General features: G+C 28.8%; 2 protein-coding genes across 3 annotated transcripts in view; both read right to left on the reverse strand.

The window, feature by feature from the left end:
- Positions 1 to 758: 758 nt before the first annotated feature.
- Positions 759 to 25543, reverse strand: part of LOC126833902 (kelch-like protein 2) — a 101303-nt gene continuing 76518 nt past the window's right edge. The window contains exons 1-11 of one of the 2 annotated variants that reach the window (XM_050565481.1): positions 4754 to 5015; positions 4153 to 4288; positions 3372 to 3603; positions 3122 to 3297; positions 2938 to 3046; positions 2696 to 2849; positions 2466 to 2557; positions 2041 to 2358; positions 1822 to 1971; positions 1407 to 1653; positions 759 to 1339 (exon numbers count right to left, since the gene is read on the reverse strand). In XM_050565481.1, coding sequence (XP_050421438.1) covers positions 1152 to 1339; positions 1407 to 1653; positions 1822 to 1971; positions 2041 to 2358; positions 2466 to 2557; positions 2696 to 2849; positions 2938 to 3046; positions 3122 to 3297; positions 3372 to 3603; positions 4153 to 4202 — 1716 coding nt within the window. In that variant the 5' untranslated portion in view covers positions 4203 to 4288; positions 4754 to 5015 and the 3' untranslated portion in view covers positions 759 to 1151. Of the gene's footprint in view, positions 1340 to 1406; positions 1654 to 1821; positions 1972 to 2040; positions 2359 to 2465; positions 2558 to 2695; positions 2850 to 2937; positions 3047 to 3121; positions 3298 to 3371; positions 3604 to 4152; positions 4289 to 4753; positions 5016 to 25543 lie in introns of those variants that run through there. The other variant, XM_050565483.1, reaches the window with a different exon arrangement.
- Positions 11146 to 15884, reverse strand: LOC126833800 (uncharacterized). The gene is made up of 10 exons (XM_050565346.1): positions 15755 to 15884; positions 13568 to 13631; positions 13388 to 13474; positions 13283 to 13312; positions 12728 to 12778; positions 12467 to 12496; positions 12363 to 12392; positions 12174 to 12221; positions 11635 to 11678; positions 11146 to 11199 (listed from the first exon to the last, which is right to left on the reverse strand). The coding sequence occupies exons 2-10, from the start codon at positions 13623 to 13625 to the stop codon at positions 11146 to 11148; spliced, it is 432 nt and encodes a 143-aa protein (XP_050421303.1). The 5' UTR covers positions 13626 to 13631; positions 15755 to 15884.

Consider the following 25543-nt stretch of genomic DNA (forward strand, 5'->3'; position numbering starts at 1 on the left):
ACTGCTCCCTCTGTCGAAAATCGTATAGCCGCCAAGACACTCTCAATAGACATTATGCAAAAGCACACGACTAAAGCCTTGTGTACCTCTCGTGACCTTTTGGCAGTTTTTTAAGTAGTTTTAGTAACAATTTTTTTATTATTTTGTTTTTATTTTCATTTTTACCTACAGTGGTATTATGACGAAAACTACCGGATCCTCATTGTTGTACCTATTAATGTAGTTATACATTATAGTTTTAACGCTAAATTAAGATTTTACGAAAAATTAATTTTACTTTTGTCCTTAATAACAATGGTCAGGTATCGCTCTATTAATTTTGCCTTAAGACAACACATAAAAGTACATATTATGCGAATCAACTGTGGAACAATAACAGATACACTTGTGTGTAGTAATTGTATGTTTAAGCATTGTACGTATTAAGTCGTAAATTTAAATTTTAAAATAAATCGAATACAAAGTTAATATTTAACGTTTTTAATTGAATGAATATGCATTTATATTACCACGATACTATATGATATTTCCTATACAACTGTTCGACTTGTGAACGTGGTCTGACAGAATGGAATGCTTGTTTTTTTTAAATTTAACCAAAGGTTTTCCTCGATTAATATCAATTGATCTGGGCACTTTCTCTAAAAATATTTTCATTTTCTGTTTATACTGTACTGGTTTGGATTTACTATCCACCGATATTATCCTCCAAAAAAGCCACAAATAATATTGTTAAACAGATACATTTTCAGCTTTCCATATAGATCTCGTCAAGTTTCAAATAAAAATTATATATTTATTTATTATTTTGTCTAATAGTGTTATTCTAGAATTGATTCGTCTATCACAGATTAACACCAATTTGATTATTTTAAACTTACACTTGGCTTTATTTTATATTTTCCAAATAGACAATGAACAAAAACCAAAAGCATATTGCCTTTATCATCTTTTCAGTTCTAATAAACATGTAAACGTTTGATGAATCTTTTACCCTGACAACTAGATGGCGTGTTTTATTTGTGTAATATAATTTACAGTGAAGTTTTCCCAAAGTATTAACAAATAAAAATTAATTATCAACAACAAAATGTGTAAATAGTTTCAAGACTAAATTGAATTCACAAAAAGGTATGATTAAAAAAATAGTACTATAATTGAATACCATAGGATGTAAGAGTAATATCATTAAAAGTAAACAAATGAAACGTTCGGCCTAAGTACTTTCCTGTCACGTCAACCAATTGCCATTGATTTTTTTCTCCGTCATATCTTTCACAATAAAGTTTTCCTCCACTATTCACAAACACGAACAGGTCATTTTTCACGATAAAAACACCTGAAATTAAAAATAATTATGAGTAAAAAAAATGTATTATATTATACTTGATTAAATATATACAGACTTGAGCAATCTCCTTTACAATACGTGTTCATGTCAGGCATTTCATCCCATGTGAAATGTTGTAAATCGAATTTAGAAACTCGTCGAGGTGCACAAGAACCACCAATGAGATAAATGACGTTACCTATTCTTGACACACCCATGTCAAAATTACAAATCGGCATAGGATCGAGTTGTTTCCAGTGTTTCTTTTCAAAATTATAGTACTCTACAGTTGCAAGAGAAACCCGATTATTAAATCCACCAAACTACACAAAACAATTAAAATTTGATTAAAATATTTACAAACCATAATAGCATAATAGTTGAATTATTATTTTACAATTATTTTGTAATACAAATGAATAAAAAAAAATAGGCAGAAACTTGTTTAATAATTAGACATGGTTTATTATGGTTGAATTGCATTTACTTACTACATATAATTTATTATTAAATACTGCAGCACTGCAATAGGATCGAGCAGTAGGCATTGGTTTAGTGATTTCCGTCCATACTTTCGAATTTACATCATAGTATTCTACAGAATTCAAACGATTCTTATTTGATAAATCATAGCCTCCAACCTGTATCATGAAAAAAAGAAAAACGGGTTTTGTATACATTATTTTAACTATAATTCAATTAATACATACGACATATATGTACTGATTGTAAGTACAAACAGAAAATTCTATTCGTGATCGATTCATTGGCCTCGTAGAAACCCATTGTTTTGATTTTAACTTAAGATCAAGCTCGTCTACAAGATTGACCAATCTACCAGTCTCGTTTAAACCACCAATGGCTAGTATTATCCCATTTTCAGAGACTACCATCTTTGAGCCTTTACGGGGAGGCAAAAAAAATGAATGATCGCTTGATTTCCATCTTAAGTCGTTGTCATTTCTAATATCCATATACTTTACACAGGAACTGGCACCGTTTGAATGACCAGTAATTGCAAAAACAATCTGAATACACATATTATATACAAATGTCAGGCGATACAATCACATAACTAGTAAAATTGATGTGTACCTATAATATGTAAAAATCTAGTTTTAAAACGTCTACATACATTTGATGATTCAATTCCAATATATCTTCTTAAAATATATGATGGTTTGGAGCTGTCGTAAGTACTGTAATTTTCTAACATGCTTGTCTTAACTAAAAAACCATAACAATAATGATATTTATTTAAAATACATCAATTCTATGTTCACCTATAGGCGTTTTTGTACGTATAAATAAAGAGCACAATTTAGATCGAATGCAGCCTCGATTGAAATATCAATATATACTTACCTTTAGTATTATTTCCCACTAATGGATGATCATAAATCCTTAGTAGTCCTTCTTTTGAAATTAAAGGCAAACGTAAATATTTCATAAGAACCGGTAAGAAGTCATTACGTTCATCTGTGTTATAGCGTATCCAACCAATGATAAAATCAAATATCTAAAATAAATATTAATAAATAACTGTAATAGAACCAAAATTAAAATCAAGTAATTTTTTATCTTTTCTTAAGTCACAATAATTTTACCTTTTCCTCAGAGTCGATTACTAAATCATCACGTGCAATAAACTCGACAACATCATCAAACTCAAAGTCATAAAGTGTTTCTAATGATTGATCCGAATTCACAATTGTACTAAAAAAAAATATTTGTTTTATTAGTCGATAATTTAAAAAAACGTTGCGATCATTATCGCACCTGATTACTCACGCGAAATTGTTTAAAAAATATGACCAACAAAAATTGTAAATCTTTTCATCTGATATTAATTTGGAATTTTTCATAAAACTCACACAATTTGAAGGATTTATGTTTTCTTTAATATTTTGAAAACATAACTCTTTTATATATTTTAGACGATACATATCAGCAGCCATCAACAGTTTCTAAAAAAATTAATAACAAGTAATTAAAAATGGAGTAATATTTTATAAATTGTATCGTATTGCATATTTCCTACCACACAATTGTTTTTTTTAATATCCAATTTACAAGTATATGCAAATTTGACTACCAATTCTAAAATTTCAGAATCTATTTCTTTTACAAGAATCTCTTTTTTGTTACTTTCTTTAAACTGTCCGCTGAACATAGTGTAAAATACATCACTCGCAGAAGCCAATATATTTCTGTGTGCTTCTATTTTTAAGCCTTCGTCGGTAACCAAGGTTACATCACAAAATTCTTTGTCCCTAAAAAAAAAAAGTATCCGTATTAATGTATTTATTTTCGTTAGTAGTCATAGTCATAAAATGAAAAATTTTGATCACATTGCATAAAAACTAGGGGTAGGCCAATTTTAAAACCCATACTCGATATTGGACAATATTAGTGGTATCGGTTTTTTTTTGGAAACTGATATTTGGACCATAATATCAATGGTAGGTTTTATGTAATATTGGTTTTTTTGGGTATCAGCCTTTTTTTTTAATATCAATTCATGGTTTTTGGAAACACATCTTTTATATATCGGCAACATATATTGAAATAACGGCTATCGGTAAAAAGTGGTATCGGCCCATCCCTAATAACAACAATATGAAAATAAAAAATTGAATTTCTTATAAAACCCTAAAAGATATTGAGTGGTTTGTAATAAAATAATCACCTGTTTATATTAAAAAAAAAAGTGCATACCTACACCCCAGGACTCTGCTATATTATTTAAAAGGGCAATATAAAAATACTTACATTGATCGGTCATAAATAATTTATGTAAAAATCATTATCAATTGACTTACTCATAGAATTGATACATTTTATCAAAGTGTTCTTGCATAATAACTTCCATTATTGTTGTTTTGCTTGTTTTACAGTATATATTATAGATGTATCTTTTCTGTGTTTAATTGTTAACTAATTGAAAAATTAGACTGCCTAAAACATATACAACATACAAAACTCAAGTGATTTTCAAAGATAAGGTAAAATAAAAAGTTTACAATCAAAGTCAACAAATAGCCTGTATTTAAACAAAACTTTATTTCGAATACTTAACAAGAAAAAAAAAATCATGTTTGAAATTAAAAATTATAAAATAGGCTGCTGAAATAGTTTGAAAAATAAAAACCGACAAAGTTTTGAGTGGTATATATTGTTTTAGGTAAGAAGCAAAGACGGTAAAGATTAGAGCTAGACGATAGCGCATTTGACCGACTATTTTAATTTAAAGTGGCGTCGATCCCATGTCATTCAACTGACATCCGAGTAAATAATTTATAATAAACAAACACATATAAATTAGGATTCTGTTTATTCACAGGCAGTGTTCTAAGTCAATGAATAACAGAAAACACAGCAATAGTGTAAATAAATTAGAAATACAAAACAGTAGGTACTCACGCAACGTAGAACCGTAAACCGCTGTCCAGGGCTGTTACTTTATATGTATAGTAAATAAATTACAGGCAAGCGAAAACTCAATAACGAAACACGGCGCAATACGTTAGGTATTTATCATAAACTTTAACAAAGTTATTATAATTAAAATTTAGAGATATTCTCACGAATCGGACCCGTAGCAACAATAATGAAAACAAATCGTTTGTATGGCGCTAAATCGAGTTTAACTAGTTATAATTAACAGAAAGGAGAGTGTGTAAAAAGAAAATATCTCAATTATTAACAAAAACAAAATTGTTTTTCATAACAATTGTGATTTGTGAATTTAATGCAAACTGCACGACGACAAAGAAATTTGTGTAGACAGATTTGTGATAGTGTGTGTTTGGGTGATAACAAATGATTGCCACAGGTGGAGGTACACCGCAGCATGGAGGTAAACTTTCGCGGGTTTTAGAAGGCATACAAATCGAATTCCCAACACCATTCGCTGACTTGTAAAATTTGTGTTTAATATTGTAATTGCATTACAACAAAAAAAATGGCATGTGTTATTTTTGTATACAATGTAATAACTAATATAAGGTACTATACGGTACGGTTTTAAAATTATTCGGGGAACGTGATCATTCTGATTTATAACTAGCCGACACTAAAATTATTATAAGTTTTTTACTTTTAATCAAATATAAATTTCCTGGTAAACTTTTCCATTTCTCGTTAATTAGTTTCGGGTATCCACACCTTTGTTTGTCAGTTTCCAATGATAATTGTGTGCGTAAAACAAAAACAAATTCTTTCAACACATCCAAATCACTTTATTCATTCAGTTCATTTATTATGTGTCTTTAAAGAGGTCTAACTTTTGAACACGAACGTTTCTGCTTTATTCAAATTCAAGATAGTGTCCATTTTAAAGTTATCACATAAATCGGAAGCGTTGTTATGGTGAAAGGCTTTTAAACCGGTGGTACAATTTTTTACCTTCACCACTATATATTTACTACATTAAACCGTATCCAAATAATATATAGTTACTTTACGCGAGTAATAGTTGAAAAAATCTATGGTTTCTATATTAATTATCATAAAGCTGTACAGCTGAACCACATAAAAGCGGTAGACGGGTATTTAATAAATTTAAAATTGATAAAAAATATAATTCTTCAGTTTTAATGTATGGTTTCCGTATTTTTAAATGTAAAGTTTCAAAGTGTAATAATTTTTACCTAATGTAGAGTTAGCTGTCCAGATTTCTGAATCGTCGAAATGGATGTTACCTCGTCTAGGGGGGTAAGAGTGTGAGCAATAATAAATTATTATAAACCGATGATCAATCCAAATCATGTCCACTCTAATACTAGAAATACATTTTAATTAAATTATTTTTATTAGGCAATGCTTTATAGATATTTGTATTTCTACCGTTACATAAGTTCACATCGAAGCATTTACTTGAAAGTCATTACGTCACTTTCAGTTGGAATAATTCATATAGATCTGTGACTTTTCCCGCCCCAATATGCTTTGACCCCACCGTACTGGTTTTTTTTTTTAAACTGAAACAGCTGGTTGTATGGAAAGAAGTTATAACTTTTAAAATATGATACCGGTTGTGTTTTTTTAAAATTGTTAAGATGATACCCTAACATAACCTATTGACGGCAAAAAACCCATTCTATAGATACAAAGTTCAATAGTGTGCTAGAACTAAAGAGATTTGTTTTTACATTAGCCAAGTTGTTTTGGTGGTGAAAAATTACTTTCTTCGCATAACATAAAACTAATGTTCACCTATAAATATGCACCAAACCGAAACTCAAATTTGGTTGTCGACAACAATTTTTAAGAGGACGCCACACCGCCCATTTTTAAGGAGTAAAGTTTAGGCAATTTTTTACAAAATCTTATTTGACAGAACTACGTCAAGTTATTAGTTAAAACGTATTGGTTTTTAAGTAGCAAACAATTAACTGAATGTTAGACATTGGGAACAAATCTACTGGGTTACACCATAGCCCCCGACTAAGAGGTTGCGGGTTCGACCCAATGTTGTTACAAATTGTTTTGTATTTTTTTTTTTGTTTTTATTTATATTTCAACGTTCAGAAACAGCTGAAGCCTCAAAAACTCATTTAACTTGACCTTTCCGCTCCTAAATGCAATAAGCCCATACTATGTTCAAAAATACAATCTACCTCTACCTACTTACAATATTTTATCTTATTGGGTTTGTACCCACAGTATCTTTTAAACCACTGAACCGATTTTTTTCTGTTTGAAATCGCACCAGTAAGGTACATTATTAGACTAAAAATTTGAAAAACACCTGAAGAGTTTACATTTTATTCAACTAAAAATTACGGCGCTCCATATATTTTTTCAAAATAGTCCAATTAGTTCCAAAAAAAAAATCAAAAATGAAGTATTGACAATGCCAGAGCTATTGGCAAAAGTCCCTTGAGAATAAGTTTTTCGAGGATTTTCCCAAGAACAGGTCTAAGAGGCTAATTGGTCTGTATGACACCGATTTTTCTGGAGGTTTGTCAGGTTTTAAAATTGAAATAATAACCGCTGACTTCCAGATAGAAGTCCTAAAGGCGAATGATTTTTTTTTGGCGGCAAATTTTATAACTATACAAGCTGTCCCGTCTTATCACTTAGGGGTATGAAAAATAGTTTACGACCTATTCTCAGACCTACTGAATATACATACAAAATTTCATAAGAATCGGTCAAGCCGTTTCGGAGGAGTTTTGTTACAAACGCTGTGGACACGAGAATTTTATATATATATATATAGATATAGATAGAATATATATATTATTACTAATAAAATCGTTCCAAGTAATGTTGGCAAGTAATTACTTGACAACGTTAAGGCCCCTGGATACCGACCATTTTTAAGAAGTTTTGTATAGGCAATATTTAAGAAAAAGTGGTTTTATTAAATTTCGACCATGTTAATTAATTTATCGGTTAATTTATATATAGCTTCATGGTATTGTTTTTAATTTAAATAATTTTGTCTATGAGTGAAAGCCATTTTAGTTTATATAATAGTACGTTTTTTGTCCATCGCACAGGCTGAACCAGTGATCCGATAAGTAATCCGAAAACAGATTTGAATTCGTCGTGAAGTTTACTTGAGATCGGTCAGCGTACTTTTTTGATATCTTATTCCTACTACGCATAAAACACGTTTGAACAGTTTATAAAGTTTTAAATTTTAAAATCAAATTTGGAAACGGTTAAAATTAAAAATTGAAACCAGCATACCCCTTCCGACAGCTCAAAATTTCAGATACCCGTGCCGCGGAGAGCCCACATCAAAATATCAGCCTTCTCGGACAACTCATATTTTTGCCCGTTAATTTATACGTTTTTTAAAAATCGTCTTCAACACATTTATTTTTTAAATTTAAAAAAGATTCTTAAAGCTGACACGTATTGTCCGTTTAAAATACCTACATGTGAATTGGTAGTTTTTCTTCGTACTAAAAAAAAAAACAATCCCTTCTAAACAGTTTACATTTTTTTTTTTTAGTAATTAAATTTAAATATTCTCTTGAGTTGTATTATAAATGCTAATGAAAATACAGTGTATTGATCAACTGTGCGTTTTTTCTTACTCAAACTATCACGTTTGATCTTTGTTGAGCACAGTTATATTTAAACAATTTTATTGTTTTTTAATCTCTATAGAAGTCCATCAATGTTGAATCTATTATCTCATGTAATATTTAATATGGATCGTTTAGATATTTAATGTTATTTCGATTGTATTCAATTGTTGCATTATTAACTAATGAATTTTCAACTCATATTTTTCCACCTCAGAAATACACCAATCAGATATTATGTGCAATGTGTATAAACTTAATTAGTATTTAAAATCAATCAATAAACTGGCTTTTCCGTTACATGGTACGCAAGTTTATTTATTTTGCTCTTAATACTATATTCTTTGTCAAATAAGAGACATACTGGTGCATTTAGCACGAAGAAAGTATTTATTAAATTTATCTATTTAATAGTTAATACTATACATTATCCGTTTTTCATACAATCTTGTTTTAACTTTTAAAAACATATTATAAGTTAAATTATTTCTCAAGTGGTATTTAATAATATATTTTTCTAGATAAGTACTTGATTTAAATTTAATAAAAAAATGGCGATGTGTCGACAAAGCGTGATATATAAAAAAAGATTAAAATTTAAAGGTAACCGACAAAAAATTAAAATTTTTAAATTTAATTTAAAACATTTCTTTCCTTGTTTCCGCTGCTTTTTGACTGTTTATTGTTAGGCACTGTTGGACAAAGATACTTGTTTTTAACCAGTTGAAGTGTTTTAAGCTACATTCTTAAATTATAAAAATAATTAACTCGAGCAAGTAAAAAGTTATTATAAAACATATTCAACTGAAGTTAAAACAACGGTTAAAAGCTTATTACCAAATTTCTCAGTAACTAATATTTACACTACAATTTTTAATCGTTTTACTTACATTACCTAGGTATATTATGATAGCTTTATGCTCCCGTTAGTTATCGTGGTAAAAACGTTTAAATTGGAAATAAAAAATGACAGACATTTTTGCAAAAAGAACATTATCTACAAATTGGTAATAACTACTAAATCCATTGATGAACTGTTGATGAGACATTGTTTTTTATACCTAAACAAATAACGTTATTAAATGTGAAAATACCTTATTGTTTTAAATCAAGCGAAACCAAAATTAATTATTTAGTATTTAAATAAATAATAGAATCAATAATATGTAAACATATCTATATTATTTAACGTGTAATTAATGCATCAAACAAATTATTAAAATATAAAAGTAGCAAATTTAATCAAAAAAATATTCATACAGAAGAAAACATAAAATTAAAATAATTCAAAGATAAAAATAGATTCCATAAAAATTAATAAATAATTTAAATTAAAAATCAAGTTTCAAAAATAAACTTACATAATACTAGCATATTATACATTCTTATGTTAAATTATTATAGCTTCACTATTGTAATTGTAATGTTTTTATTTTTGAAAAAAACTAGTTTATAATAATAATAATATACTACTGTATATAATCAGAAAAGTAAATCGATAAAAACATTTATATATTTTTGCCGAGCTTCTCACAGGGAGTTATGACAATGTGACCACCCGATTCTTGAACTTACTCTCTTGGCTCCGTTAATGATTGGCGGCGGTTTAAATATTTGTATGGGAGAACCATAACTATAGGGTAGTTTCAAACGAACATTTTTTCTTCGAACAAAGTTAATTATCTAAACTGCGAGTCCATCTCAGTTTTAATAAACGTAGTACATACATGTAATAATAGAATTAGAAAATATGAAATAAATAAACGTTTAAAACGACAAGACTCAAATGAAAACTTTTAACGTATTACTGATCAATACACTTCATACCACAGCTATCGATATTATTTTTCTCACTTCTTTTAATTTTTTGTAAAAAAAAAAAAAAAAATGTTAGGGTTTAAACTTAATAAAATTAAATAATAACGGTGAAGCAATGTCGACATATTGGATGGACGGAGAGGAGTAATGGTCCCGACAAAGGACCTAAATGGCCTGTATATTAAGCCAACACAAATTATGATTGAAAGTAATGAAATTATCTTATAACAGCGAGCAAAGAGTTTTTATTATGCAGTACAAACAATTATTTGACAATTTTTCTATCAGCGTGACACGCAAAAAAATATTTAAATTTATTAACAGTAGTACTTTATACTTTATGTATTATTTATTAAATAATAAACCTGAGGGAATAAAAATTATTTATACTAAACTAAGCTCTGCCCTAGCACCATTTGAGTAATGTTCACGACTCTCGTTCCATGACGTATGACACACATATCGCCATGTGTAACATAAGCAAGTGTTGTGTATGATGTTGGATTTGTTGTACTCCAGAACAATCCTAGGATTAGACATTTGTGGGTAAAATCACTAATGTGGTTGCTTGGGCCTAAAAAAAAAGTTGGCCAAATTTAGCTAGCTGCACTGACAAAAAAAATATACAGTTGGACAAACTAAAATTAAGGCTAATCTTACATAGGTACTCGTCCGTGAGGAAAAAAGTGTATTGAGTCACAAAATTACATGTAAATTTTACAGGAGAGAGAAAAATAAAATAACTTGTTGAACTAAGTTTGCAGTTTCTTTAACTAGAAAATTAGTGGGACGATTTATTTATGTAGTTATTTCAACTATAAATGTAATGTGTTAACTGTAATGTTTGTTGATCCGAATATGTATTTTTTCCGTGTAACTACTAGTTTTTTTATTAGTTTATTATTTACTATATATAATTTCCAGTACCTAATAACGATGATAAAACTGGTATTAACATAGCTCTTCGCTCAGCTCCAAGAGCATTGATACTTTTTGCACCACTAGCTGAAAAATTCAACAATTGTGTTAAACAAAGTATAAATAAATAACGGTAAAGTGTTTTTATTATGGCAATTTTGTAACCTCGGTAGACACGGTGAAATTCCAAAATTCCAAATTACATTATTCGAAAAACAACAGTAACCAAAATGAAGAAAAAGTAGAAACTTCAATATGAATAGTAGTTTGAACAATGTCAAACACTTTTTGGGATATTTCATTAAAGCAAGAAGATGTGCGACAACTACAATTACTGGCATAATTTTTCACTGACAATATTTAAATGCCAATAGAAATAAATATCGCACACAAAAGTTTCGGCTAGTGAATACGAGCCATTCTACTAGCTAATATTACTGTTTATTAAAATAATTAAAAAAAAAAAAAAAGACTAATTCTTGTTGTTTAATATTTGTACTTATGGTAGATATATATATTTACGACTGTCGAATTACCAAGAGCTTCAGCCCGGACCTTAGTTAAGCCTGTAACAAAAACATGAAAATATGCAATAAATAATTGTACGGCTATTGGAAATAAGTATTTTATTAGACGGTACGTATAACGGTAACTTTAAAATATAAGACTACTTAGGCCAATTAATTAAATTGGTCGTTTATGTGTGAAAGATCAATAGTCTCGATTTTGTTGGCCACAGTACCAGAAACCCAGATTTTTTTTAAGTCAAGTTGTATGTGAAACACAGTTATTTTTAATTTCCCATTAAGTTTAACATTTTGGATCAAACCCCTCCCATAAACGATCGATTCGATTTAGAACACTTGAAATAATATCTAGTAGGTATAGCCGCTTTTGAGTAAAAGAAATCAACGGAATGATATCAAATCAGATCATTAACACCAAGTTGAAAATATTTAGCTTATGACTACGATTTCAAACCGAAAGTTTTTAAGTACAGTTGAATTTTAACTGTCAGTTTTGTAATGTGTTTGTGAAAATAGGTTGAATTTTATAATTACCTGAGCCTTCGACCATTACCAGTTGCAGATTAAGCTCCATTAAGTCTTCTAAAATTAAAAACAAAAAACATTTTTATACACGTCTATTGTTACGGCAAAATTAATATGCATAATATGATTGTTCTCATAATTTAAAAAACTAATGTAAAATCCGTGTGTGATGTATTATTAACATGAAATATGAATTACGGAGATGACAGTCTTGTTGATAGTCTTGTTCTGAAATTAAAACGAAAACACTTTATACTTGTGAATAACCACAACAACTGTATAGAAATATTTTCAATTATTACCAGGTAGTGCAAACATAAAAGTCAATTTCTCTGAAATTATGATTACAAAATATTTATTTTCAAAACGATAGTAGACTTAATTTCATGTACAATTATAAATTTAAAGAAGAAAGTCAAGATATAAAATACACATTTAATAATCATAATGCAAGTTAAATTTACAAATAAATATATAAATAAACTGCAATAATTATTGTATCAATTCCAAAACATTTCTTCTGCTAGCATAGTTAATCGGTTTTGTTGTAGAATAATAGTTACCCATTAAGACCTCATTTTCAACAACTTCTATTATTTTGCCCACAATGGTGTCTGAAATAAATAAATAATTGATCGAGTAAAAAAAAAAATCAAATGAAATTTTAATGCGACATAATATGTAGAAAAATGTTCTGATTAGAAGTACACTTTGGGTTAAATGTGGCCAATTTAACAAGCGATAAACCGTATGGGAATTTTATTACACAATTATTCTATAATATATATTCCAGATCATCGATAATATTGTACAAACTGAATTATAATATAATAATATATTATTCGTGTGGGAGACTCTTTTGAGAAACATACAAATTGCATTATTTCAGCTTATTGTCCTCAACAAACCTCGACTTCACCGATGTTGATAATTCCTGGAGTTCTTCGGTAAAAAACATTTTTTTAAAAATACAATACACACACAAGCCAATAATTGGAAACATTTTTTTTTTACTAGAGATTATAGTTCATAAGTATAAATCACCTTATAGTCAGGCAAATGGCAACTACAACAAAACCATTAAATTTATAGTATTAATAATTTTAAGTGTGTCTTACTTCTATCAATATGTTCCCGAATGAGTATGTCTGTAATAAATTATGTATAAAAACTGTAAGTCTTAAAACTTAAATAAGTATTTTGTGAACAAAAAATGTACTGACTTGTAGTTTCAAGCCTTTTTCTTGCATTTAATTCGGCCTCTCTTTCTATTTGGGCTATCATTTCGGATTCTTCAACGAATTCGTAATCTGTAAAAAGTTGAATATTGAATTTTTTTTTTATATTTATTTATACCTAAACCAAATACCTTGAGCGGGTACTTGTAAAAACGAATTACATACCAATATGGGCGATTACATTTAAAAACGCACAGCACAGTAGTACATAAAGAACTTTCATTTTTGTCTGCAAATAATAATGCAAATTAAATCATGTCATATTAGACGGAGGTATACTTACAATAAAATCTAAACATTTATTGCACAGTTCCCTTTATGTACATTTTTTAACTCCAAGCAGGATTATTTCTTTCTCATTGTGTTCACTTACTTACATTGCTTTGGCGCATGTAGTTTAAACTCAATATTGAAAAACAATTATTGACAAATGTATACTAGTTTTCAAAATTATTGACGTTTCAGAGTACGGTTGACTTGAATAGAGTTGTTTTTCGATAGAAGCTACACAGGTGTAGAGGCATCTTAATTATGTCAAGACGGATTATGTTTGGTTACATTAAACACGTTACATGTATTTATTCTGGTAGCCTAAGAACTCGAAGTAATGTAGACAAATGACTGTTTGGCATCACAAATTTTTAAAGTTTTACTATTATTTTTTTTTTTTTATGAAAAACAAATGGTTTTCAGACTGATTGTTACATATATTATATGAACACAAATTTTGTATTAAAACCACCAATAACAACACTTAAACAAATAGTTTTTTGACCTAAGTATGTCGTGTAGCCTAGTTAACACATTTTTTATTAGGTACCGTGTTCATAATTTCCGATATGTTAATAAATAAATAAAATTCCTCTTCATTCATTAATGTTTCGCAGTTAAGAAAAATAGTATCGTTAAACATTTCCTATAAAACCAAATTAAATATAATAACACGTAAGAAATGTAAATGTTCACACTAGGACAATTTATTAGAAAAATATTTTCGCTTAATAAGTTTATAAAATAGTTATTTGGTACAATGGTTTTCATACATTACAGTACATATACATATACAGTGTGATTATTTTATCATAGGCCACTCAATATCTCACTTAGTTTAATTAATAATGTAATATTCGCACAGAGACTCATCTCGGATGGCATTACAATATCCTGTAATAAAATTGGGACTTGGACAACCAGGTTAGGTTAGGTTAGTAGTCTACACAGTGTCATTGTGAGGGTCATTTGACATTTCACTAAAACTTCATGTTTTTCAAATCATCCAAAATGAATTTAATAATCTATTCAGCAATTATCAAGTATCTTTAATAGGACTAAAAAGTAAATTAAAATAAATACATTTAAAAAAAACTCTTTTAAAAACATGCTTTTCTAAAAAATAGTAAAAAATTGAACTAAAAAGGAAAAATAAATTTTACTACAACAACAATTTACCAATCAATATTGTAGAACATTTTATTTAAAATGTCATTTACTTTGAAAACAACCGTTAAACATCTTTAATTTTTGACTAAAAAAAAACCGTTGGCCCTATTCAACAAAGTCTCAATTCATCGAGTTAAGTATTATGAAATGTATGCGTCACACAGTAATATTAAACCAAATTTAAATTACAAAAAAATCTACAGTATAAAACATCATCTGAAATGTTAACTGATAAACTTATTAGGGACTTGGCTGAACATTTTCGGTTGTTTTCACTGCTATTTTAAATTAAATGTGCTACAATTGATTGGTAAATTGTTCTTGTAGTAAAATTATTTTTTACTTTTTAGTTCACTTTTTTTACTATTTTTTAAAAGAGCATGTATTTAAATTGCGAATAATGTACTAAACATTTTGACTGGTCGATAACACAAGTTTTGGATAATATTATTTTTGAAGTACATACATAATAATAATATGAGTACCCAATAATTCCTGGTGATGTTGTTCAGTAAGTGCGAAACACTTGTTTAAAAAATACATATTTTTTTGTGTTTAATATGTTAGACATATTAGAGTTACTGCACCCGGAGGACGATCATATAAGTATAATATGGTATACAACTAAACAAGTGTTGAAAACCCTACATTACAATGCTAAAAAACAATTCGATTATAAATACAATAAAATATCATAACGTTGTATACAACAAATTATTCAAATAAAAGTTCTTCGTTTAAAAATGTGGGTATTCGAATGATTTTTAAAAAATCATTTAAATAGTCTATAGTTGATTTTTTAAAGTAATTATATTTAAAAATATTATTTCGTATACATCATTTAATACATTCTACATTTAGAAAATATATAAAACCAGTAAATATAAGAAAACAATTTCGTATATTACTTACTTAAATAATTGCTGCAATGATAGTTGTACTGACTGCTTCAACGGTTTGCTTACGACTTATGGAATGGCTTATATTTTGTCGACCGAAACGATAAAATCCAATGTGTATTTTGCGGAATTGTTTATGCGAATTTGTTAACATAAGCAACATTAGTAATGAATAACATATTTATTTTATTCTGAAGCATAACACCCAGTAGAGTATAATATTGCAGCTATTTATTTTGTCTACACCTAGACAAAATAAATCAATTTAATAACTCTCCACTTCCAACGGCACTACCAGCTAAACACACCTCACCTGATGAAATACTTGCAATAATCAGAAATCTTAAAAACAAAAAGTCTCCCGGCCATGACAAAATAAATAACAAACCGCTAAAAAATATTCCGCCAAAAACTATTATTCTACTGTCATATATCTATAATTCCACGCTTCGTCTTTCATATTTTCCAACCGCTTGGAAAACTGCCCTTGGGAAGAAGATCTTGGGAAAAATCATCTTGCAAACAATCCTACCTATTATCAATCAACTAAATTATCAAACCCGACTTCCAGTTCGGCTTTAGATCCAGACACTCCACATACCATCGACTTAATCGAGTAGAATTGATCACATGGCTGAGTCTCTTGGAACGAAAAAAAAATATTGCTCTGGTGAATTCTTTGGACGTAGCACAGGCATTTGATGCAGTTTGGTTCGATGGCTTACTTTATAAAATAAAAGGTTTCCTCCCGACACCATATACTACCTGTTCATTAAATCCTTTCTAGAAAATAGAACCTTCAACGAAAGAATAAACACCACACTGTCAAACAGTTTAGTATTGAGTACATAGCGCACCCCGCCTTCACTGTTACTCATACTACCTGCTACAGAGTGATTTTTTTATCATGGGCCACTCTCACTGGGTTTAATTAATAATAACATTTTTTTTTTTCATAGTATTTTTACATAATGTGATCTCAATTTTCCACAAATTATTATGTTTCTACCTCTCTCCCGAACTAGTTTTTTCGATGGCAACTTTTGAAACTTAAATGGTAACGTACATATTTTTGAAACTTTTTAAATTAAGAACAACACTCAAAATGTTGACCGGTTGATAACCAGTTTTCATTCATTTCATATTGTTTCACTTAAAGTTATAAGAGCTTGAAAGTTTTAACGAGAAGGGAAGTGCGGGTGGGAAGTTGATTCAATTTTTACAATTTTGTTTTGTTATAATGCCGATAAAACATTTATGGGGTCAGTAGGAATAATGTATTTATGAAATTAATTTACATTTTTATTTCGAAATAACATTATTTTTCGTTGAGCCTCTGATCCAAATTTCAATAACACCTGCCTCATAGCCTGTGAGTCATAGGTACGATTGGAGGTTTTTTTTTCACTGTTTACATATTTTCTCAGATATACAGTTATTTTTTGGAACGGTTTATTTTTTTGTTATTTGTCTTTATATGTTTTAACAAAAAAGCCTTCAAAGTAGAACTCTACTTTAAAATGTATGCCAACAGTTATTAGTCATTTGTTTACACTTCAACAGTCATTGTAAAAAATCTGCATTTTCATGTAGTCAAATGTATACGATTGTTGATTAAACACATAAGAGCCCTCTACATGTAGCTAAATCACTTAAGGGTGGAAAAAACATATTTTTATAGCTATTTTTAAACACTGCAACCAAGTTGTAGGTTTTATAATTGTAGTTGCTTTAGTAGTTCTATTTATAAACTCATAACATTTTTAATATAAATTATAGCCGCTTTTGTGATACTTTTTTTAAGAGATAATCTATGCGCCTAAGACCGAAGAGTAATTGCAGCAATTTTTTAGTGTCAAAATTTCGATTTTTATTCCAACTACCAAAATGTTATAGCTACAGCTGATATTAGTTGCATAGACCTATAAAGAAATGGACTGATAGTAGAGAGAGAGGTCCGAATATCGACATCGTTAAAAAGAGACAGAGAGAGAGTTGTTAGGTTCGTCATGGAAGAAATAATATTATCATAGAGAAATAGTAATATGATAATACCCGATAGCGACATTTTTATATTAAAATGTTTTAATTAATCTTATTATATTTTTTTAAATATTGAGTTTTAATTATCATTATTATTATTATACGTTAAGTTAAAGTCAGCCGAAAAATCGAATTAGGTCCCACTTAACATTAACCATTCATTTCAAAAATCAGTAAAATGTATTATTCTTTTTTTTATATTTTTTTATTATGATTATTACCTATTAACAAATAAGTAGTGAATTTGATTAAACTTAGATGCAGATCTGTGGTGCAATAAATTGTCTACTGAGTTTGTAAAGAAAAACTATTTTTCAAAACATACTTACACGTTTTATAAAAAGTAAAACAGAATGTTCATTGATAAAATTTGAATGAAATTGTAATGGTTGTTAAGTATTTATTAACGATATACTATACATATCATATATATAATATGATTTAATTATTATATATTTCCATTTGGTGTATTGTCATATATATATATATATTTTAAATTCGAATATTCCAATAGTTGTATAATAATGTACATTTTAAATTAGACTGTAATTCCTACTTTTAGCGATGTAGAATAATGTTAAGTTAGTACTTAAACATATTCTCGCTCCGATTCTACCGATCTAGCCCAATCAAATAAATGTAACTGAAATTTTCAAAATCAGTATTTATTCTGTTGATGCATGAAATAAAAATTTTAAAAAAATTAGATAGCAAACGAATGTATAATAACAAATAAATATGTCAACAGAATTTCACATGCAAATATGCAATAATTTGATAAGTAAAGAATTTAATTCCTTATGTCATGATTTATATGTTAACATTTATTTTATTTATAATTATTTTAGCAATTACAAAACGTAGTATGATTATTGTTTTTTTTTTTTTAAGAATAGATGGATATCACATAACGTTTTCATATAGTTTAGTAAAAACGGATAATTCTTTAAAATAACTAAAATAAAATAAATAAAACTTATTAATCATCAAAATAAGCACTGTACAAAATGGGCAATTTTTTTTTAAATGGCTATTTATAATGTAATTTTGCCGTACAGTGATCGGAGATTAAATCATACATATTTATTAATTGTTGACACGCAAATTGTATATTATCATTCTGCATACCCATTTCGAAAAATAAACTTATATTGTGTGTTTTGCAACACTCCCAAATATTAATATTTTCTTGGCATGTTAATTTTGCCTTATTTTATGATTCTTACACTAAGTGCTCCCTTAATTTAATGATATTATAGGGGTAATCAGTTTTAACTGATTCGATCATTTAATTTGACCAATTCATTCTGCTCCTGAAGTTCAGTCATAATATAGGTACTATATTAGTAGAAACATGGCACATAATCTGTATAACTTTATAGATTTATAAAGATAAAATAGATTTTAAAAAGTCTGAAGCCTTAGTAATACTTAAAAAAAATAGGGCGCTTCTATTATTAATACCTCATGACAAAATTACAAAACCAATAAAAACACAGTTTATAATTAACACACTTGATTTTTATTACAATTTCTTAAAACACTGAAATTAATAAATCTAAAATAAAACATTTTATTTGTTTTATTGCGTTTACAAAAAAAAAGTGACAGTTGAATATTACTATTGTACCGAGTTTATGTCTCCTGCAGAACAAAGAGCGATAAAATACAGTAGTCAGCCTGACAAATACTGTTGTGTTTACTTAAGAAATAGACAGTTAAAAATTATTGTACCGATATTGAGTCTCCTGCAAAAAAATTAGACCCGTAAAACACAAATAACGTTAGTCAATACGCGGTTCATACATTCACAAAATGGCACACTATAATACTTTTATTTGGATGGTCACGATTCTGGTAATTTTTGGAATATCAAGTGCAGTATTCACAGCCGACAAGAAGGACCCACTTAAACAACAATTATTAGGTGAATATGAATCTGGATCAACGAGTGCAGTACCCACGGACAACGAATCGGACTTATCGAAACTAAAGATAAAAGATGAATTCAATTATGTTCAAACGATCAACAGAGGAACATTTGCCAGTCCTAAAATAAAAGAATTTGACATATTTTATAAGGTAGGAGATATTCTACCTAGAGCTATACGAGAAATTGATTGTAATTTTACTTATGATATGATATTTTTTATGAAATTAATGACTCCGGAAAATTACACGAATGAGACATTATATAATAGTGTTGATAATGCGTGTTCAAATTGGGCACAGCATATGTTGAACGCAAGAATCAATAGTGGGTTTCCTTTAAGAGAATTCCCATACACTTTGTGGATGTATTATTTGTATACGAAACGAATGAAAATGTTCAAAACACATGACAAAAAAACACACATTAAAAACCTTCACGGTAACATGGAGTGGCATTTTAAATGGGAAATGCATAAATGTACATATTTGTGGCCTAAAAGTCACAAATATGATTTTTACCTTAAACAATTAGAAAGCTTTAACCAAAACTCAAAATTACAAAAGATCATAGAGACATGTACACGTCTCAACCAGATGTCTGAAAGCAAACTCCACTTTAATCTGGATCTTGATTCAAGCTTATACATTAAAAACGTTGTGGAAAATACTGCAATTATGAACACTTTGGTTTCCGGGTTTGGAGGTTTAAACGGGAGAGATAAAGTTGTAGAGATCCTGCGTGAAGCTATGTGTGTAACAAAGTCCCCGTCGTCATTGCTTTCCACTTCTATCCATTCGCTTGGAGATGTCCATGATTATTTTATGCGGATGGTAAAAACTATAATGCTGCGAATATGTTGGGCATTATTGAATAATCTGAAATCGTTGGACCACCTTCAGGTAGTAGAACAGGTGCAGACATTATTATACAAACAACATTTAAACGATTTTGCCATTTTGTTCAAATTGAACGAGGAGGACGATTTGATGAAACTCGTTGCTGAAATTTCACCTAGTTCTATGGCAATAGAAGCAAAAATGATCGAGATCATGCGTTTACTGAAAATATACGATACAGAGAAGGATGTATTGTTATTGTTTCCCAACCATACACCTATGATCCTACAAACGGTTGATTGTCAAACATCCACACTAGTGGATATAGCAAATCGCATTGGCTATAATTTTAACATACTATCTTCGGTACGAGAAATGGTTCTATGCGCGGAAGTTTTTGTAGAATATTTAAAAAATATATTGAGTGGTGTACGTTTTGATATTTTGCAATCATTCCAGGAATTTGACAGAGGTGTTTTGGAAAGAGCTTTTACGTCGTAAAGTCAAATAACGTGAGATAAACCTTTTATGTTTTAATACCATACAGAATGTTACATTGCTCTATAATGTTAAAAAATATTTTTAAATCATTACCATACAATTATTTCTTGCTAAAATATAGTTTCAAATATTGTACTAAAATATTATACATGTTACTCGTGTTTTTTCTTGATACTTGAATACAATTGTCTTGACAGTTGTTATCTAAAAACAATCTTTTATTTCTTTTTCGGTCTTTAATTTATTTTCTGTTTCCATAGTATATTCTGTTATTATTTGTCCGTGTAAATTGTATCTTTGCCTTGATTTTGGCTATCAAAACATTAAATGACCGCTTCTGCAATCTGTACTAAACAAAATATCATTGAATGGCACTTTTGAAGGAGTATATATTTCTCGGTTGTTAGACATTTGTGTGGAGAAAATCCTATCATACGCGAGTTCTAATTAGGCATTTCAATGACAAAAAGGTTTTTTGGTTTCATTTTATGTAAGTACAACGGTACCAAACCGTTTATGGTATTTTGGAAGAATGTGCAGATTCTCTATCAACCAAATGGACATGTTATAAGGTAATATCTATCCACAAACGCACCTTGGCTGCCCGTGCGATGTGTGCGGCCGTACGCTTTCTGTAGGTTATATGAAAAAATATTTCTCTAATGAGGCCAATTTTGATATCTATATAAAAGTGTAATAAAAATATTAATGAAAAGAGGATTTGCAAAAACAATTTAACCAGAACGACGTTAATAAGGATAATTTAATCTCCAAGGGTAAGTGAACTTCAGAAACTATTATTCGAAGAGTCAATTGGAATCGTCACCATTCGCCAAGTACCTACCTATGCGGGTGTATTATATTTTTGTTAAATCGACACACCGGTGTTTACTGCTAAAACAAATATTTTCCGGAGACTATCAAATTTTACCTATTTGAAAAGTTCAACAGTACTGTACCCCTAATGGTTATTTTGAAAATAGTTTCCCGCCCCCCCCCCCCACCATTATTTCGGAATATTTTACCTATTCCCTTTTCTTTTTTTGTCAGAATTTATATCAAATTACGATAGAGAACATTTTGAAACGATTTACTGTAACAACTTTTTTTCAGCTACATAATAAAAACGTAGGTACAAAATTTCACAATTTGTTCATTACATTTCTTTGCCCCCAAGACGTTTGACTTTTTCATGTGTGCGTTGTCAGCCATCGCAGCTGTTGCAAAAAAAAAAAAAAAGACCGTCAAAAATAGTATTGTTTACTAAGTTTACTAACCGTCAACCAACAAAACCGATTTTTTGACACCCTTTACAAAAGTATCACTGTTTTTCACAATTATTGTTAAAAGAATCGAAATATCAATTTTAGAAAATGCTCTAAATTTTCTGAAATATATAGTTTATTTAAAAATTTAATCATTTGCACATGTTACCAGTTAAGTTTAAAACTTAAAGATGAGTTTAAGATGAAGAAAACAAAATAATAAATCTTCCTTTTCTTTTAAAACAAAACATAATATAAATATATAAAAAAATCAAAATTACCATAAATTATAAATTGAGTTTTAACGGTGCCTTAATTTGCCTTCTGCGAACCCACCTTTTAGAATTATCATCTACCATATTATTATCATAGCTGTTGAACAGTTTCTACTAGTTTTACATCATATTCTTTACGAAACATTTTAATTCTAAACCTATTAAATGTTTATTGTTTAACACATCAACAGGTTGTTTGGTAAAAAACCTTACATATAAAATTCTTCCAAAAAGCCAATTTTAATTACTCGTATTCAAAAAAGTCAAACGTGTATAAAATACAAATCATAATCTTTTATTGTTTTTTTTTTATGACAATCAGTGTTTATACTTGTTATATTTAATTAACATTCCACCTCTACTATAAAATTCTATGAGAAACAAAATAATAAATTATTTTTTACTTCAGTCATCACATTAAATTTATTAAATTAATTTTAGTGAAAAAACACATTATATTTACTATGAAACAAGACAGAAACAATACAACAAATAGTAACAAATCTGAACGATAAAACTACTACACGAGTAAGCCAAACGAAAAATAAATAAAACCATTGTTTATACTCGAATGCAAAAAAAAAAACACAAATCATATTGTAAAATCTATTCATTTTCTGCCTTTCGTATACATCTCGTTAAGTCAACAAATAAATTTATAAATTTTAATTATAATTTTGTTCTAGAAATATTCTCTACATCATACCTAGATTAACATCGAATTGATTATTTTAAGCTTTAATAATATAGCTTCATATAATTTTTAGCTTCGATGCAAAGCGAGAAGGTATTGGTTTTACTCTGATGTGTGTTTTTTTTTTATCTGTATACACTGTAACTTCTTTAATACTGGACCAATTCTTTCGAATAGCAACTCTATAAATCGCAATTTTCATCTAGTTGGTACTTTGGGGGGGTAAAAGTAGAAAAAGTTTAATTCTTCACAGACGAAAGTTGAAAAAACAAAAAAAAAAACCGTACGAGTTTTTAAGTTAGAACTTTTACTGGCTATAATTTCGAGGAAAAGAGTCGGATCGAGTTGAAATGTATAAGAAATAATTATTTGGTATGCCCGCACACGTCAGTTGTGTCAAACATAAACTATACCCATTTCCCACCCCCCTAGGGGGGTACAATTTTTTTTGTTTTTCCGGGTATTTAGCGGTAATTTTAAAAATTTTGGGTTGAAAATTTGGCAGTAGTTGGAACTCATATGTACCCATAACATATTAAACGGGAAAAAAATTCGGCACTACAGTTTTTTTTTAATTGCCGGGAAACTGTGTTTTCGCAGACTTCGTATATTTTAACAAAAACACCTAAAATCTTTAAAAAAAATTGATCAAATCATTAAAACAATTTATTTATATCTATGCAGAATGATACTATTAGGTTTTGTGCTCAAGTACCACTTTTGACTTTAAATTTACACAAATTCAATTTTTTTTTTTTTACTAAAAACCCAGTGTACCAGATGTGAGAAACGAACAGACACTAAAAACTATCAGTTGGTAACGTCTATCCGTGTTAGATTAGGTTAGGGCCCAATGATCGGTATCATAACATTGTGTTTATTACATGATATCACAGGCGACTAAATCGTGTAACTGATTATAGTAGACACTCGATTTATTTGGAAAAAAACGATACGACAAAACCACTGTCGATATCTCGTTATTTTATAGCCTGCGTTATATTACCGTACCGAAGGTCAACTATGAGTATATAAGGTCCAACTACCTGCAAATTATGAAGAGGACTGTTGTTTTTTGGATTCAGATTAAGTGTTGGTTTAGTAAGGAAAACTAATGTTTTGTATATTGTTATACTGTTATTCATTTAAAGAGATTCACGCTTGATTGTTTGAATTGTCTAATATTAGATAATCTGATTCGTGCTAATTTTAATTTTTTAGTTTATCAACTTGTAGCTCTAATTTTGTATAAAATATTTCATTATTTTATTACTATGTACTATTACTATTAGGATAAATTTTAATAATAATTAAGTCATAAATGATAATATTTTATTTTATGACTAGACCAAATCTCGTGAACATCATGATACTGCTCCTATGCTATTATTAAAAAAACAAAATTTTTAAAATCTCCATAAAAGGTTATTGTTAAATAACAGGCAACAGCCGACCGCTAGTGGCTATACACGTTAGTAATATTTAACTAATAAGTAATATATGTAGGTAAAATTTATTGTTTTCTCCATCACAGTACCAGTATACGATTTATTTTAATTTAAATGTAAGAAAATCAATTTTTCTTTAGAAAATAACAAGAAATTAATAAACAGGATGAGGCAGTAAAACGGCGATTTTCTAATGTATTTAAATGGTAAAACTCGTTTCACTATCCCACCCTTTACATTTTAAGTATCTATGAAAAGGTTTTTTTAGTTGCATTTTATTTTGTACATTGTCAATCTAGTAAAATAGAAGTATAATATAGCTTTGAAATAATATAATCTATGAAGTATAAATAGTTTGTGTGAGATTGCTTTAATGGAAGTATATAATACGTAAATATTAATTTTATTGAGAATAAGCGATTATAATTTAAACTATGGAGTACAAACGATTGGAACATGAATCGTCGACCATTCCAACAAAATATAACAAGACATTGTACATGTGTTATTTGGTCCACTAAGTTTTTGCAAAAAAAAAACCAGTACAGTGGGGTCGGTGCATAGTGGGGACGGAACATAGTTGGGTCGGGGCATATTGGGGATGGGGAGGTCACAGGTTTACAGGAATTTTTAAATCTGAAAGTGATAAAATCACTTTCGAAAAAACGCTTCGATGCAAATCGGTAGTTAGTATTTTCAAGCCAGTACAGTCCAAACCAAGCACAGTATAAACCAGCAAAGTTAGAAAGTTTTAAATGAAGGTTCTGTATTTACAAATGAGCATCAAAGCGTTTATTTGAAAGCGAT

Source organism: Adelges cooleyi, unplaced genomic scaffold, assembly GCF_023614345.1.
Source record: "Adelges cooleyi isolate 19-005CV unplaced genomic scaffold, UGA_ACOO_1.1 ACOO_flye_CR_arks_rails_tigmint_CR_PRNA_2, whole genome shotgun sequence".
In the NCBI taxonomy this organism is placed as follows: Eukaryota; Metazoa; Arthropoda; class Insecta; order Hemiptera; family Adelgidae; genus Adelges; species Adelges cooleyi.

Coding starts and splice junctions, on each gene's coding strand:
- LOC126833800 (XM_050565346.1), bottom strand. CDS start 13,625: ATGAAAGTTCTTTATGTACTACTGTGCTGTGCGTTTTTAAATGTAATC. Junction 13,313..13,387: donor AAAAAGGCTTGAAACTACAA/GTCAGTACATTT, acceptor AATTTATTACAG/ACATACTCATTCGGGAACAT. Junction 12,393..12,466: donor TTTTATGTTTGCACTACCTG/GTAATAATTGAA, acceptor TTTTAATTTCAG/AACAAGACTATCAACAAGAC.